The sequence below is a fragment of the Poromitra crassiceps genome (assembly GCF_964638095.1).
Source record: "Poromitra crassiceps genome assembly, chromosome: 10".
Taxonomy (NCBI): domain Eukaryota; kingdom Metazoa; phylum Chordata; class Actinopteri; order Beryciformes; family Melamphaidae; genus Poromitra; species Poromitra crassiceps.
The window spans coordinates 50841961-50858998 of NC_139631.1; the positions used below are offsets into that span (position 1 = coordinate 50841961).

The following is a 17038-nucleotide window of genomic DNA, read 5'->3' on the forward strand; positions in this document are numbered from 1 at the left end:
ATCTCAGCCACAATGAGAACCAACGCAAGAAAGAGAGATCAGAAAGTGGAGCGATGATTCATAAATACAACATGAATAGCTTAGCAGCTTAGCTCAGTGCTGTTGTAGCGCCAGCTGGTGTGGTTGAAACAGCCTGGATGTCGATCCCCTTCGGTAACTGGATAGAACAACCATTTGCTTCAGTAGGTACTAAAGTATAATCCATTTTCCCATTTTAAACCTACAAAGGAGAAAACAATAAAAAAAAAATCTTTCTGTTTTAAACCAAAAACGAGAAAATGGGCCTGTTTTCTCATTTCCCCCCCTTTTTGGTTTAAAAGGGGAAAAGGATAATAATAAGAATTATAATTATAATACATGGCATTTATATAGCGCTTTTCTATTACTCAAAGTCGCTTAATACGGCAGCCCACCAGTGATTCTGGTGGGCTGCCAACACAACAACGATTTTCGCGGGCAATCAAATGGCTGTAGAAGGGTCATTTTTGAAAAATACAGTGATTCAGATCCTGTTATCAGAAGAAACTAGAAGACCGAAGGCAGTGGTTCCCAACCTTAGCCCTCGTTCACACAGGACACCGAATGTAAGCAGAACTGAAGCTTGAAGCAGGCTCAAGCTGTTCACACAAGCCGCCTTCTGTTTTCCTCTCAGCACCTACTCTCGCACCTTGAACCCACCCACAACTCCCATTGACTTCACGGCTTCACAGCTTCAGCATCACGCTTGGAAATTCAGCATCAATCCTGAGCGATCGCTTCGGCGTGGCGTGAGCGTGGCATGCGCGCGGGTGGTGTGAACGGCTTCGCTTGTTCACAAGGACGCCGAAATGAAATGTGGGTACAGCGTAGGTACAGCTTCGGTTGAGCATTGCTTTGGCGTCCGGTGTGAACGGGGGCTTAAACCCTAAGTGCCTGGAATTCAAGTAGGGTCGCCTGAAATTTATATATATATATATACAGTATATATATATATATATATATTTACACCACACACAATTTAATAAGATGATTAGGGTCACTTGCTTTTTTTCTTCTGGGTTCTGGGTTTAAAGTGTAAGGGTTCTATCTTCCCACCGGCGGTATTTTTGCATTAACGCCCATTTTGCGCTGGAATAGCGCCGTGCAAGGCCCTAATTGTGGGTGTGTCGGCCCGCTGCGCTTCACGTCATCTCGGCGCACATCTCCATATAGGCGTGTTTATGCCCAAAAGCATTGTGGAGGTGTGGTCATGCCCATAAAACCACAGCGTCACATCTGCAGCTTCCTCCTCACTCAGAGGGACTAGAGTGAGAGAGAGAAACAGGGAGAGAGAAAAAATAGCCTAGATGGGGAGAGGGAGAGACAGGTAGAGAGATGTGAGGCTGTCATGCAAAAAAATCAAATAACGTGCTCATGCCCACCTGTGAATCACCTGTGTATTATTGCCATTTCACACGCTGAAAAAGGGCTGCTGCCTGTATGCTTATCGCTTTTCGGGCTCTCTTCTATCTCCGCTGGGGTAATATACTGCATGCGTAATTACGCAGCGTACTGAGAGCTGCGATGATGCTGCTCTATTTGAAGAAGTTGAATTTCGTTCCACCAGCACACATTTTATTAATCAGCTATTTTCTATTTGTTTCTATTAATATATATACATCGAATCCCACCAATTTATTCTGTCATTTTCCCCTTGGCGCACATAAAGACACATGCTTCCGTCACTGTCTGCTTGATGGCGAGAGGGACTTCAGCTGCCATCCGCGCTGTGGAGAAGCTGGTCTTACATGCAATTGCAGGGAAATAGGTTACTGTACTGGCCGGACACAGGTGTTGTGCGAAAAAATTATGCGTTTTGAATTGGATTAGGGGAGCGAGGGTCTGGCGGGGTGGGAGTCTGTGTGCTCCGGGTGCTGGACTGTACGGGGGTCTCCCCTGAGAAGGTGGGAGCTGGACGGGTATGCAGGCTTGGTGGTGGGGTGGGTGTGGGTCGGTGCCCTGGGTGTTTTGGGTCGGGAGAGGCAGCTTGGCACAACACCGTCACAAATTTCTCAAAAGAAATCTATTGTTACCTCACACCACAAACCTGTATAGTCGGGAATTATGTATCAAAAAAATCAAAAAACGCGCTCAACTCAACTCAACCAATAACTGGGTGCTAAATCCTACAATGAATGTCAAGAATAAAAGAGAAGAGGATAGCACTCCAAGTTAAACGTTTTATTGCCTGCAAACGTTTCGGGCTGTTAACCCTTCATCAGTGCAGTAGCAAACAAATCAGGTATCACACAGGTGACTATATCATGGCAGCACTGGCTCAGGTGTGGTGATTGTCACCTCATTAACGTAATTGATCATCAATTGCCTACAGTGCAATCTTCACTCAAAACCAGATCTGACAAGAGGATACAAACAATAAATAGATAAAAAAGAAAAAAAAAAAAAAACACACACAGAAAAAGCATCACAGAAAACAGGTAAATACTATCTCCTCATTCATCCCATTTGGAATGAGGGTATCAAGGGAGTGGATATATTGGCACTCCTTCTGTTAATTATTACAACTACCGTATTCCTCCGCTAAAAGCCTGCACAGACCACAGAGCCGCGGTTTACAAAACAGGAAGGCTTAGAAGAGAGACAAAACACTGACTTACTTTAGAGACAACAAGTCACCTGGCCTCTCTGGTCTCGGACGTTTTCCACAATTTATCCTGGGAATGGTGAAAAAGGTCTGCAGGGCACCCCGGCATTTAGGCAGCATATGCGCAGTTCCTCGTATCTGTCTCGCCGCGCCGCCTGTTCACTCTCTGCAAAAGTTCCTCTTCTGTATATTACTCTCTCTGGTTCATAATTGTATCCTCTTGTCACCAAGGTGAATGGCATATCATCCTCGCTATCAAAATCACTCATATTTTCGTTCGTGTATTCTATTTGTTATGTCTTCAATAACAAGCTGGGAGAAATAAAATAACCCAAAATAACAGCTGATCTGCAGAGTAATCCAGCAGGCTTTTAGCGGAGGAATACGGTAGTTGTACGGTTGGGAGAAAAAGCAGTGCCGAATTAAACTGCTGTTTGGCGGAAAAGTAAAGCGCTGAAAATTGTCAAAATAGAGTGTGCATGTACACAGATATCGATTTGTTTAGGTGGGCGTTGTTTTAGGTGGCTAAATTTTTTTAGAAAATACCCATGGTCATGACCATGGTGTCCTCAATGGTAGCTACGGGCATGGTGAAGGCGGTGGGGAAAGCTAGGCAGGGACATCCGCTCGTATTTCTCCAATCACCTGCATAGCGGAGGAATACGGTAGTTGTACGGTTGGGAGAAAAAGCAGTGCCGAATTAAACTGCTGTTTGGCGGAAAAGTAAAGCGCTGAAAATTGTCAAAATAGAGTGTGCATGTACACAGATATCGATTTGTTTAGGTGGGCGTTGTTTTAGGTGGCTAAATTACATTTTAGTTGACCCCACGTACTTACAGAGAAAAAGCTGGTTTGGCTGCTGCTCTGAGTACCGGGTCTCGTAACACGCTGCGCCCAGGGTCCAGACCACTGTACCTACTTCAGTTAGTGTATCGAACTAGCTGATAGGACCCCACTTCAAACAAACCAAACTATCCCTTTAAGACGCTGGGAAGATAGCAATAAGAGGTGCGCAAACGCAGCGCAAACGATAGCGGCGTACGAAGATAGGGCCCTTTGTCTCCAAAACAATTAAGGAAAGAGTTGGTGTTCAGGTGTGGAGGTGGAGAGGGCATCTGCACGGGGCTTTAGGAGGTTGTTGACGGTGGTGAAGAGAGTTTTAGGGTTATTGCTAGAGTCGTTGATGGTGGCGGAGAAGTAGGCAGACTTGGCGGCGGTGAGGGCGTCTTTGTAAGCGGAGAGATGTAGTTTGTCGGCTTCTTGGTGAATGGTGAGTGATGTTTTCTTGTATTTTGTAACTAATATTTTTTTCACCATTTTTTTATCCCATTTTTACCCCCCATTAGTGCTAATTTTAATTTATTTATCTTGGTTGCTGCTCCACCCTGTGCCGATCTGGGGAGAGCCGAAACTGGCTCCATGCTTCCTCCGAGACATGGGCAGTTAGCCAGCCGCTTCTTTTCACCTGACAGGGGAAGCTTCACCGGTAGGACATAGCACGTGGGAGGATCACGCTATTCCAACGAGTTCCCCTCCCTCCGAACAGGCGCCCCTAACGACCAGAGGAGGCACCACATCAGCAACCAGGATATTGCATGTTTTTGGTGTGGGGTTCCTATATGAAGGAAACCTCCAGGGGCACGGGGAGAACATGCAAACTCCACACAGAAAGGCCCTTTTCCGGGCGGTGGGCACTCGAGGACATGCGGACGGGCACGCATTCCTTCAGCACTCACAGCGTCCCAGGTGGGAATCGAACCCAGGACCTTCTAGCTGTGAGGCGACAGCGCTTACCACTGCACCACCATGCCTCCCGTGATGTTTTCTTGGAGAGTCATTCAAGTTCAGTCTGTTTCATTGTGCAGAGGTCGGGGGGGGAGCCATGGTGGTGGTGAAGGAGACAGTTTTTCTTTTGAGAGGGGCCAGTGAGTTGAGAGAGGCGGATAATGTGGAGTTGAGGTACAGTAGTTGGCAATGTCATCAGGTGAGCTGGTTCCAGGGAGAGAGCAGTGGAGAGCAGATCTGAGAGTTGGAGGGGATTGATTGATTTTGTATTCCGGAAGGTTATTTCTTGGAGGAGTTGTGGACGTGGGGTTGTAAAGGTTGGCAGTACGGGGGTGGGGGGTGCAGTCGAGGGGGGACGTGGGAACGTACGGTTTGAATGTTGTAGACTGATTGGATGTTGGGAGAGGTGGAGAAATGTGGATGGCGGTTGTGTCTGGACTGGGGCTGCGATGGAGGTATCTATGGCAGTGGAGGATGCCAGCAGAGCGAGCAGAGACAAGTGCAGTGGGGGATGACCCACTAAGTTCACAGGACGTGTAGTGAAGGCCAGGCCCCTAGCCAGACAGAAAATGTTGTCCATTGTAAAATAAAATGCTTCAATCTGGTGCACTTTGAGAGCAAAATGAAGAGGCTAGATCTATAAAAAAGAACTACAGACATCATGTTAGATTAATATCCTCTTTACTGTGCTGCTGCTTTACAATGATACAACAAATAAATGTCTCCCCACATAATATATATTCTGCATACAGGTCACATATGGCAGACTACTGCTCAATTAAATACAATGGCCCATCTACACAAACATCACTTACTACTTACCCAACTGTCCCCAAAGTCTAGCCCCAATATAGCCCCAATGCAAAATTTGAACGTTGTGGTGAGTTATGTCTCTATATCACACACAGAGAGGAAGCAAATTGTTGCATGTCGATGTTTTTTTTTTTTTTAGAAAATACCCATGGTCATGACCATGGTGTCCTCAATGGTAGCTACGGGCATGGTGAAGGCGGTGGGGAAAGCTAGGCAGGGACATCCGCTCGTATTTCTCCAATCACCTGCATCGGTTCGAACTCCCTCCGGTCTGAAGCATTTCCCCCCCAACTTCCTTTGACCAGGTTCAGTGGGTGAAGTACAGACTGTTTAAGACTGTATTCGCAGAATGGAGAAGAGACAGTCTGTCTTGAGAGACTACATCTACAGAGACTGTAAAATGGATTTTCTAGTATAGAATCAATAGCAAGACTTATCCCTATACAAAAAGCCAATTTTTCTCCTCAGCTTCTTGGTAAGGTGTTCTACATGGGCCTACACGTTGTTTGATAGTAGACAGGGGTGGAAAGAGTACAGAAAAGATTTCCTCAAGTAGAATTATTGTTACTTTGATGAAGGTTTACTTAAGTAGAAGTACAATTACTGGTTTAAAAATACAAGTTAAGTGTTTTCTAACTCAACCGTCTCCATCTCCTTTGTGATTATTAAGCACCAACGTTTCTCGTTGCTGTCTGTCAGTCTGTCTGTCTGACTGACTGACTGTCTGTCTGTCTGTCTGTCTGACTGACTGTCAGTCTGTCTGTCTGTCTGACTGACTGACTATGTCTATCTGACTGTCTGTCTGACTGACTGACTGACTGTCTGTCTGTCTGTCTGTCTGACTGTCAGTCTGTCTGTCTGACTGACTGTCTGACTGTCTGTCTGTTTGTCTGACTGACTGACTGTCTGTCTGACTGTCAGTCTGTCTGTCTGTCTGACTGACTGTCTGACTAACTGACTGACTGTCTGTCTGTCTGTCTGTCTGTCTGACTGTCTGACTGTCAGTCTGTCTGACTGTCGTTCGCCTTCTGGTGAAGTGTTGAATCCCAAAGCATTTGGTATGGCTGATGCCTCGCCTGTTTGCTCTACTTGTCATCCAGATAAGTCAGATGATAATAATAATAATGATTTGATTTATATAGCGCCTTTCCAAGGCTCAAAGCGCTTCACAGAATCATTATTCATTCACACCATTCGTACCGGTGGTTCAGAAGTGTGGCAGCCACACATTGGCGCTCAACGGCCCCTCCGAACCACCATCATTCATGTCTACATTCATACCAATCATACCAATCATACCATTCATGTCTACATTCATACCAATCATACCAATCATACAATATGATCACAGCACTTCCCACACACAGTGTAGCCAACAGGGACGTGCACAGAACATTAGAGGGGCAGGGGCTCAAATTCATAAAAGGGCACTACAGCCGCCGTCCGGAGGGCGGCGGCGGAAATTTGAGGCAATTTGAAGGCCAATTTAGGGGTATAACTCATTTTAAATATTCAGATTTTAACCAGATTTAGAGGAATATCTCATTTTAGGATGAGACTTGTCATGGAAAAATAACTCCATAACTCAAGTCAAGTCAAGTCAAGTCAAATTTTATTTATATAGCACCTTTCATACACAAAGGCAATTCAAGGTGCTTTACAAAAAAATAATCGAAAAAACAAGCAGCAAAGCAATGCACATATAAAAAAAACACATAAAAAAACACAGCTGACAGTTTTAGTTAAGTCTTGTTATGTCTTCAATAACAAGCTGGGAGAAATAAAATAACCCAAAATAACAGCTGATCTGCAGAGTAATCCAGCAGGCTTTTAGCGGAGGAATACGGTAGTTGTACGGTTGGGAGAAAAAGCAGTGCCGAATTAAACTGCTGTTTGGCAGAAAAGTAAAGCGCTGAAAATTGTCAAAATAGAGTGTGCATGTACACAGATATCGATTTGTTTAGGTGGGCGTTGTTTTAGGTGGCTAAATTTTTTTAGAAAATACCCATGGTCATGACCATGGTGTCCTCAATGGTAGCTACGGGCATGGTGAAGGCGGTGGGGAAAGCTAGGCAGGGACATCCGCTCGTATTTCTCCAATCACCTGCATAGCGGAGGAATACGGTAGTTGTACGGTTGGGAGAAAAAGCAGTGCCGAATTAAACTGCTGTTTGGCGGAAAAGTAAAGCGCTGAAAATTGTCAAAATAGAGTGTGCATGTACACAGATATCGATTTGTTTAGGTGGGCGTTGTTTTAGGTGGCTAAATTACATTTTAGTTGACCCCACGTACTTACAGAGAAAAAGCTGGTTTGGCTGCTGCTCTGAGTACCGGGTCTCGTAACACGCTGCGCCCAGGGTCCAGACCACTGTACCTACTTCAGTTAGTGTATCGAACTAGCTGATAGGACCCCACTTCAAACAAACCAAACTATCCCTTTAAGACGCTGGGAAGATAGCAATAAGAGGTGCGCAAACGCAGCGCAAACGATAGCGGCGTACGAAGATAGGGCCCTTTGTCTCCAAAACAATTAAGGAAAGAGTTGGTGTTCAGGTGTGGAGGTGGAGAGGGCATCTGCACGGGGCTTTAGGAGGTTGTTGACGGTGGTGAAGAGAGTTTTAGGGTTATTGCTAGAGTCGTTGATGGTGGCGGAGAAGTAGGCAGACTTGGCGGCGGTGAGGGCGTCTTTGTAAGCGGAGAGATGTAGTTTGTCGGCTTCTTGGTGAATGGTGAGTGATGTTTTCTTGTATTTTGTAACTAATATTTTTTTCACCATTTTTTTATCCCATTTTTACCCCCCATTAGTGCTAATTTTAATTTATTTATCTTGGTTGCTGCTCCACCCTGTGCCGATCTGGGGAGAGCCGAAACTGGCTCCATGCTTCCTCCGAGACATGGGCAGTTAGCCAGCCGCTTCTTTTCACCTGACAGGGGAAGCTTCACCGGTAGGACATAGCACGTGGGAGGATCACGCTATTCCAACGAGTTCCCCTCCCTCCGAACAGGCGCCCCTAACGACCAGAGGAGGCACCACATCAGCAACCAGGATATTGCATGTTTTTGGTGTGGGGTTCCTATATGAAGGAAACCTCCAGGGGCACGGGGAGAACATGCAAACTCCACACAGAAAGGCCCTTTTCCGGGCGGTGGGCACTCGAGGACATGCGGACGGGCACGCATTCCTTCAGCACTCACAGCGTCCCAGGTGGGAATCGAACCCAGGACCTTCTAGCTGTGAGGCGACAGCGCTTACCACTGCACCACCATGCCTCCCGTGATGTTTTCTTGGAGAGTCATTCAAGTTCAGTCTGTTTCATTGTGCAGAGGTCGGGGGGGGAGCCATGGTGGTGGTGAAGGAGACAGTTTTTCTTTTGAGAGGGGCCAGTGAGTTGAGAGAGGCGGATAATGTGGAGTTGAGGTACAATAGTTGGCAATGTCATCAGGTGAGCTGGTTCCAGGGAGAGAGCAGTGGAGAGCAGATCTGAGAGTTGGAGGGGATTGATTGATTTTGTATTCCGGAAGGTTATTTCTTGGAGGAGTTGTGGACGTGGGGTTGTAAAGGTTGGCAGTACGGGGGTGGGGGGTGCAGTCGAGGGGGGACGTGGGAACGTACGGTTTGAATGTTGTAGACTGATTGGATGTTGGGAGAGGTGGAGAAATGTGGATGGCGGTTGTGTCTGGACTGGGGCTGCGATGGAGGTATCTATGGCAGTGGAGGATGCCAGCAGAGCGAGCAGAGACAAGTGCAGTGGGGGATGACCCACTAAGTTCACAGGACGTGTAGTGAAGGCCAGGCCCCTAGCCAGACAGAAAATGTTGTCCATTGTAAAATAAAATGCTTCAATCTGGTGCACTTTGAGAGCAAAATGAAGAGGCTAGATCTATAAAAAAGAACTACAGACATCATGTTAGATTAATATCCTCTTTACTGTGCTGCTGCTTTACAATGATACAACAAATAAATGTCTCCCCACATAATATATATTCTGCATACAGGTCACATATGGCAGACTACTGCTCAATTAAATACAATGGCCCATCTACACAAACATCACTTACTACTTACCCAACTGTCCCCAAAGTCTAGCCCCAATATAGCCCCAATGCAAAATTTGAACGTTGTGGTGAGTTATGTCTCTATATCACACACAGAGAGGAAGCAAATTGTTGCATGTCGATGTTTTTTTTTTTTTTAGAAAATACCCATGGTCATGACCATGGTGTCCTCAATGGTAGCTACGGGCATGGTGAAGGCGGTGGGGAAAGCTAGGCAGGGACATCCGCTCGTATTTCTCCAATCACCTGCATCGGTTCGAACTCCCTCCGGTCTGAAGCATTTCCCCCCCAACTTCCTTTGACCAGGTTCAGTGGGTGAAGTACAGACTGTTTAAGACTGTATTCGCAGAATGGAGAAGAGACAGTCTGTCTTGAGAGACTACATCTACAGAGACTGTAAAATGGATTTTCTAGTATAGAATCAATAGCAAGACTTATCCCTATACAAAAAGCCAATTTTTCTCCTCAGCTTCTTGGTAAGGTGTTCTACATGGGCCTACACGTTGTTTGATAGTAGACAGGGGTGGAAAGAGTACAGAAAAGATTTCCTCAAGTAGAATTATTGTTACTTTGATGAAGGTTTACTTAAGTAGAAGTACAATTACTGGTTTAAAAATACAAGTTAAGTGTTTTCTAACTCAACCGTCTCCATCTCCTTTGTGATTATTAAGCACCAACGTTTCTCGTTGCTGTCTGTCAGTCTGTCTGTCTGACTGACTGACTGTCTGTCTGTCTGTCTGACTGACTGTCAGTCTGTCTGTCTGTCTGACTGACTGACTATGTCTATCTGACTGTCTGTCTGACTGACTGACTGACTGTCTGTCTGTCTGTCTGACTGTCAGTCTGTCTGTCTGACTGACTGTCTGACTGTCTGTCTGTTTGTCTGACTGACTGACTGTCTGTCTGACTGTCAGTCTGTCTGTCTGTCTGACTGACTGTCTGACTAACTGACTGACTGTCTGTCTGTCTGTCTGTCTGTCTGTCTGACTGTCTGACTGTCAGTCTGTCTGACTGTCGTTCGCCTTCTGGTGAAGTGTTGAATCCCAAAGCATTTGGTATGGCTGATGCCTCGCCTGTTTGCTCTACTTGTCATCCAGATAAGTCAGATGATAATAATAATAATGATTTGATTTATATAGCGCCTTTCCAAGGCTCAAAGCGCTTCACAGAATCATTATTCATTCACACCATTCGTACCGGTGGTTCAGAAGTGTGGCAGCCACACATTGGCGCTCAACGGCCCCTCCGAACCACCATCATTCATGTCTACATTCATACCAATCATACCAATCATACCATTCATGTCTACATTCATACCAATCATACCAATCATACAATATGATCACAGCACTTCCCACACACAGTGTAGCCACTAGCCAAACAAGTTGGCAACACTGGCAGTTAGTGAGGGCCAAGGTTGGACAGTTTCTGGTCCGCAGTTCATAGAAAACTTGGGGAAACTTTGAATTTTGTTTTACTTTGTAACTGAAGAGATTTAAAATGCAACAAAGTACATTACTTCAAAAAAGTACAAGTACACACAAGTAGAGTAAATCCTAATGAGCGAGTAATCGATCGTCAATTAATTGTTTGCATCCCTACTAGATACTAGTTTCTAATCATATGTTTACCAAATCTAGTGGTAATATGAATATAATTCCATAAATGGATACTAATATTTTGTTTCACTAAAGCTAGCTATCAGCTAATGTGGTAAAACGAGACTGAGCTTGCGTTGACAGCGACAGTGTGCATGCGTTACTCAGATCTCGCAGTGAATCAGATCACAGTCCAGTAGATTTATTGGAGAGAAAGAAGGTTGTCCGTCTAAAAGATTCATGTTTCATTATTGTCCATTCACACACTTTGCTTGACTGGCAGGCTAACTAGCAAGCTAAAACAGCCCCAGTGGCTATGCTAGCAAAGTTTAGCCTTTCCTCTTGCAAGAGACGCAGTCTATGGAACTGGAATTAACATCCAGCCCTCTTTGTCCATTCAACTGTGCGCCTCTCTTCAGCCTTGATCATATTTGGGGAATGACTCTCTTTTGGAGCCAGCCTCAAGTGGCCATTTGAGGAACTGCAGTTTTGGGCACTTCGGCTTCCAAGACGGAGGTTGCTGCTTGGTTCAGAGAGGACTTGCTCATCCCTGTTTATTTGTATATTTCTTTGTTTGCGTCTGTGTGTGTGTGTGTGTGTGTGTGTGTGTGTGTGTGCACGTGTGGTGTGTGTGTGTGCTTGCGTATGTGTGCATGCTTGCGTGTATGGTGTGCTGTGCGTGTGTGTGTGTGTGTGTGTGTGTGCGCAGGCCAGCCCATTGTCCCTCAGTGTTGCTATGGTTTCTGTATCGACCTACTGATCAAGCTGGCCATGAACATGAACTTCACCTACGAGGTTCACCTGGTGGCCGACGGCAAGTTTGGCACGCAGGAGCGCGTGAGTACTGTATGTGTGTGTGTGAGTACTGAGCACAGACTGTATACAAATATGGACATAGTCACAGTGACATCACCCATTGGTTTGTGCATACCCGTTTTGAAGCCTCAACCTTCAACTTGAGCAGAGAATTTGTGTGACGAAAAGCTGTTTTCAGCTTTGAAATTAAAAATTTCTTTTAAATGTAACAAATCATAAAAAACAAATACAAAGGGCAGCAATCAAACCACATACATCACCAGACAGATACAAATACAACATATAACCCCCTGCCCGCAGGACCCCCCCCCCCCCCCCCCCAAACCTACAGTTCCAAATATACATAAAAAAAACAGTAACATCACCTTAAAATATCTTTTAACAAGCCAGCCACACAATACTAGTTGGACAACAAAGGCTCAGAAACTCTGTACATTCGTGCTGTCGAGATTTCTAAATAAACAATATCCAGAAAAGTAAAAATTAATTGTTTACTATCCTCTCTCTCCTCCGCTCTTGATTCTCTCTGCCCACTCACCACCAAGCCTGCCCAATCCTCTCCCCCTGCTCCTTGGCTGACCGAATCTCTGCGAACTTATCGAACAGAGCTTCGGGCAGCTGAGAGAAAATGGAGAAAATCACATCACCCTGAAGATCTCTCTTCCTACCACCTTATCCACTCCAACTTCACCTCTGCTGTCTCCAAAGCAAAAACCTCCTTCTTCATCTCTGAAATCCAGTCCTCTGCATCCAACCCCAGTAAACTGTTTTCCACCTTCTCCACGCTCCTCAACCCTCTCCCCCCTCCCCCTCCCTCCTCCCTCTCTGCTGATGATTTTGTAACCTTTTTTACTAAAAAGGTGGATGCCATCAGCTCCTCCTTCCATCCTCCAGGTACCCTCACTAACACTCCTGACTCCAATCCTGCTTCTCGGCCCCCTGTTCCTGGATTTACTTCCTTCTCTCCCCTCTCTCCTGATGAAGTGCTTAAACTCATCAGCTCGAACTGAGCCACTTACTGCCCCCTCGATCGTATCCCTTCCTCTCTCCTCCAAACCATCTCACCTGACATATCTCCCTTCCTCACTACCTTCATAAACTCCTTTCTGTCCTCTGGTCTTGTTCCGGCTGCTCTAAAGACTGCAAGAGTCAAGCCTCTGCTTAAAAAACCCTCCCTTGACCCTACTGCTATTCAGAACTACAGACCTGTCTCTCTTCTCTCATTCCTTTCCAAAACCCTCGAACGAGCACCGTCCAAACAACTTTCTCTCTATCTCTCCCAGAATGACCTCCTGGACCCTCGGCAGTCCGGTTTCAAGGCTTCTCACTCCACTGAGACAGCTCTTATTGCTGTCACAGAGGCCCTTCACACTGCTAAGGCCTCATCCCTCTCCTCTTGTCCTCCTTGACCTGTCTGCTGCCTTTGATACAGTCAACCACCAAATCCTTATTTCCACTCTGTCTGACCTCGGCACTTCAGGTTCTGCACACTCCTGGTTTGCTTCCTATCTCTCGAACCACTCATACCAGGTCTTATGGAGAGGGTCCCTCTCCAGATCCTGCCCTCTTACCACCGGTGTCCCCCAGGGCTCTGTCCTGGGCCCCTTTTCCTTCTCTATATCAGATCTCTTGCCTATGTGATCTCATCTCATGGCTTTTCTTATCACTGCTATGCTGATGACACCCAGCTTTTCCTTTCCTTCCCCCCCTCTGACACTCAAATCGAGGCTCGCATCTCTGCATGCCTCAAAGACATTGGAGACTGGATGTCTGCCCACCACCTCAAGCTCAACCTTGGTAAGACAGAGCTACTCTTCCTCCCAGGGAAAGACTGCCCTCTCACAGATCTCTCCATCTCCACTGACAATACCACTGTACTTCCCTCCCAAATGGCTAAGAACCTTGGGGTGACCCTTGACAACCAGCTGTCTTGCTCAGCCAACATAGCTGCGACAGCACGCTCCTGTAGGTTCTCCCTCTACAACATCCGCAAAATCCGTCCCTTTCTCACAAGAGAAGCGACTCAACTCCTGGTCCAGTCACTTATCATCTCTCGCCTGGACTACTGCAACGTGCTCCTGGCCGGCCTACCTGCCACCGACATCCGACCGCTTCAGCTCATTCAGAAGGCTGCAGCCCGTCTGGTATTCAACCAACCCAAATTCTCTCATGTCACTCCCCTCTTCCAGGACCTCCACTGGCTTCCCATCTCGGCATGCATCAAATTCAAGACACTGGTACTGGCCTACAGGGCAGTACACCAGTCAGCTCCCCTGTACCTGCAATCTATGGTCAGGTTCCAAACCTCTCAGCGCTCCCTTCGCTCCTCCACCAGTGCAGGACGCCTCGCCCCTCCTTCGCTACGGGGGCTCAAAAGTCGCTCATCCCGATCTCGACTCTTCTTGTCCCTGGCACCTCAATGGTGGAACGAGCTTCCACCTTCGGTCAGGACAGCTGAATCACTGCCCATCTTTCGGAAAAGACTAAAGACACACCTTTTCAGGCTCCATCTGGGCCCTTCTTGATCTAACTTCTTTCTATAAAAAAACTTAAAAAAAAACTAACCTAAACTAAACTTGTACCACTGTTCCTTCAGAAAGTTGTAGTTGGCATAGACTGTGCTGCATAGTTGATTGCTCTATTGCTGACAAAAATGTGTTATTGTAAGTCGCTTTGGATAAAAGCGTCTGCCAAATGATGTAATGTAATGTAATGTAATGTTAATAGAGCGGCTGTCAAACCAGCTAAGAGCAGGCGCTTTAAAGCTCTAGTGAGACTGAGCCCTGACAAGTCATTTAGAAGTATGGTGGGGACTGTCACTGGGATAGTCACTGACAGCAGGGCAGCTGAACAGCTGCCACCTCAGTCCAAAACTGCTGTCGAGGAGGACAATCCCATACCATGTGCAGAAAGCTACCAAGGGCCCCAGCAGAACACAATTTACAAAAAGGGTCAGTCAGGAATTTGACAGTATGTCTTGTCCCACACTGTGCCACAGCAACACTAACATGTATGTATTAATAAGACAATCGAGGCAAACTTTTAAAAGTAACACAAAAATTACTTTCCTTAGTACCTAATTAGTTTGAAGTAACTAGTAACTTTAAAGTAATTCAATTACTTTTTGAGAGAAATAACTAGTAACTGTAATAATGAACTAATTATTAAAACTAAATATATAAACTATACACTATATACTAAACTAATAACTACAGCAGGGGTCCCCAATTACTTTTCACCAAGGGCCACATTTTGCTGAGGGCCAAGGGCTGGCGGCCGAATTTGGGGCATTTGAAGCCAGATTTAGAGGCATAGCCTAACTGTCATTATTCAGTCTCAACCACCAATATTTGATATTTTTCTCACTCACTCCTATGTCACCACCTGCTCTCCCTGCAGGGCTTGAAATTAACTTTTTTGACCACCTGCCAATATGGCTGCTAGATTTATAATTTATAAAGTTACCAGCCAATTAGAATTTCCACTAGCCAAAATGTTTTTCTTGAAATAAAGCAGAATATGAGTGGGTTAATTTAAACATAAGTATCAGTAAGTGGCCCGGGATTCTCAAAGCCTGTGTTGAGGGTCACACAAGAACAGAAAAGGCACTCTGCTGCGCGTGTCTATTCATTGCACGTTGCGTTTAGTTGCACTGTAAAAAGACAGAGGAGAGGAGGTGAGCTGACAGATGAGACCCACTGCTCACTGCTCTGCACCAGTGTTTGTTTAGAGGGGGAGCGGCTCATAGCCAGGTCAATATGGAGAGCAGCGTGTATCTTGCATGTTGCGTTCAGGTGCACTGTAAAAATAGATATAATTTTTTTGGTGCATTTCCAGTGCGGACCAAACAGGGGGCGCTATTTGGGGAACCCTGCACTACAGTATGCAGAGTAGAGGTATTAGGCTCAGCTTGTTGCCATGGTTACCACTCTGCGCCGTGATGTGGCTCTGTCCCTGACTCTGACCTTGCTGAGAGAGGGACATGATGTCATCTCTCTCTCTCTCTCTCTCTCTCTCTCTCTCTCTCTCTCTCTCTCTGTATGTCTGTCTGTCTCTCTGTCTATATGTCTCTCTCTCTCTCTCTCGCGGTCTCTGTTTCTCTCTGTCTGTCTGTCTGCCTCTGTCTATCTATCCGTCTGTCTATCTGTCTCTCTCTGCCTGTCTGCCTGCCTGTCTCTCTGACTGTCTGTCTGTCTGCCTGTCTCGGTCTGTCTGTCTGTCTGTCTGTCTGTCTGTCTGTCTGTCTGTCTGTCTGTCTGTCTCTGTCTATCTGTCTCTCTCTGTCTGTCTGTCTGTCTATCTGTCTGTCTGTCTCTGCGACCCCCCTCCCCCCAGGTGAACAACAGTAATAAGAAGGAGTGGAATGGGATGATGGGTGAGCTGCTGGGCGGTCTGGCTGACATGATCGTGGCTCCACTCACCATCAACAACGAGCGTGCTCAGTATATCGAGTTCTCCAAGCCCTTCAAGTACCAGGGCCTCACCATCCTCGTCAAGAAGGTGAACCAAACTTAGCGTCTGAAGCTAAGTTCATTTGCCCTTTTGCTGGTCAGAAATCGCAGATACTACAGGGTTCATAAAATACTTGATTTTCCCTTTATCATCTGTAAAACAGAAAATGAGGTGTGTGTGACACAGAGCGAGGGATATAATTCATGCATGGGGAAAAAACAACACCAAAAAAATAAGCCTGAATGATTTCTTAAAAAACCCAGCACGACCCGACCAATACCATTAGTCTGGGTTCAGGGCGAGTTGCAGACCTCATTTCACACTGTGAGCCCCGATCCAATCTGCAGGAGAAAAACAACCGATTATTTCACTCACTCCACTCCATTCCACTTGACTCAACTTGACTTGACTCGACTCGACTCGACTCGACTTGAGTTCTGGTGACTTGGCACTTGACTCTGACTTGTACTTTGGGGGCTGTGCGGAGGTAGAGCGCATCGTCCACTAACAAGAAGGCCGTGGTTCGATCCCCGGCTCCTCCAGTCCGCATGTCGAAGTGTCCTTGGGCAAGACACTGAACCCCAAATTGCTCCCGATGGCTGTGCTAGCACCCTGCGTGGCAGCTGGCCGCCTTCGGTGTGTGAATGGGTGAATGTAGGCACATTGTAAAGCGCTTTGGATAAAAGCGCTATATAAATACAGTCCATTTACCATTTACCATTTACTTTGATGACTTGAAAAGGTTTCTAAAGTCTAAAATTGAAAGTGATGAGATTTCTTCCAGCAGACGACTGAATTTAAATTCTGTTTTCTGAATTTGTCTGGAATGATTGAATGTTTTTGCCCCTTTTGTCAATTTTTTCCATTTGTTGGCAGGATATCTCAAAAAAGTTAT

The 17038-nt window shown here is 46.0% G+C and overlaps 1 protein-coding gene across 1 annotated transcript in view; it reads left to right on the top strand.

Moving 5' to 3' along the window:
- Positions 1-17038, top strand: part of LOC310784501 (glutamate receptor ionotropic, NMDA 1-like) — a gene marked incomplete at both ends in the record, with an annotated part of 339903 nt that overhangs the window by 197380 nt on the left and 125485 nt on the right. The window contains 2 exons of the mRNA XM_083645485.1: positions 11585-11712; positions 16027-16191. Coding sequence (XP_083501611.1) covers positions 11585-11712; positions 16027-16191 — 293 coding nt within the window. The remainder of the gene's footprint in view (positions 1-11584; positions 11713-16026; positions 16192-17038) is intronic.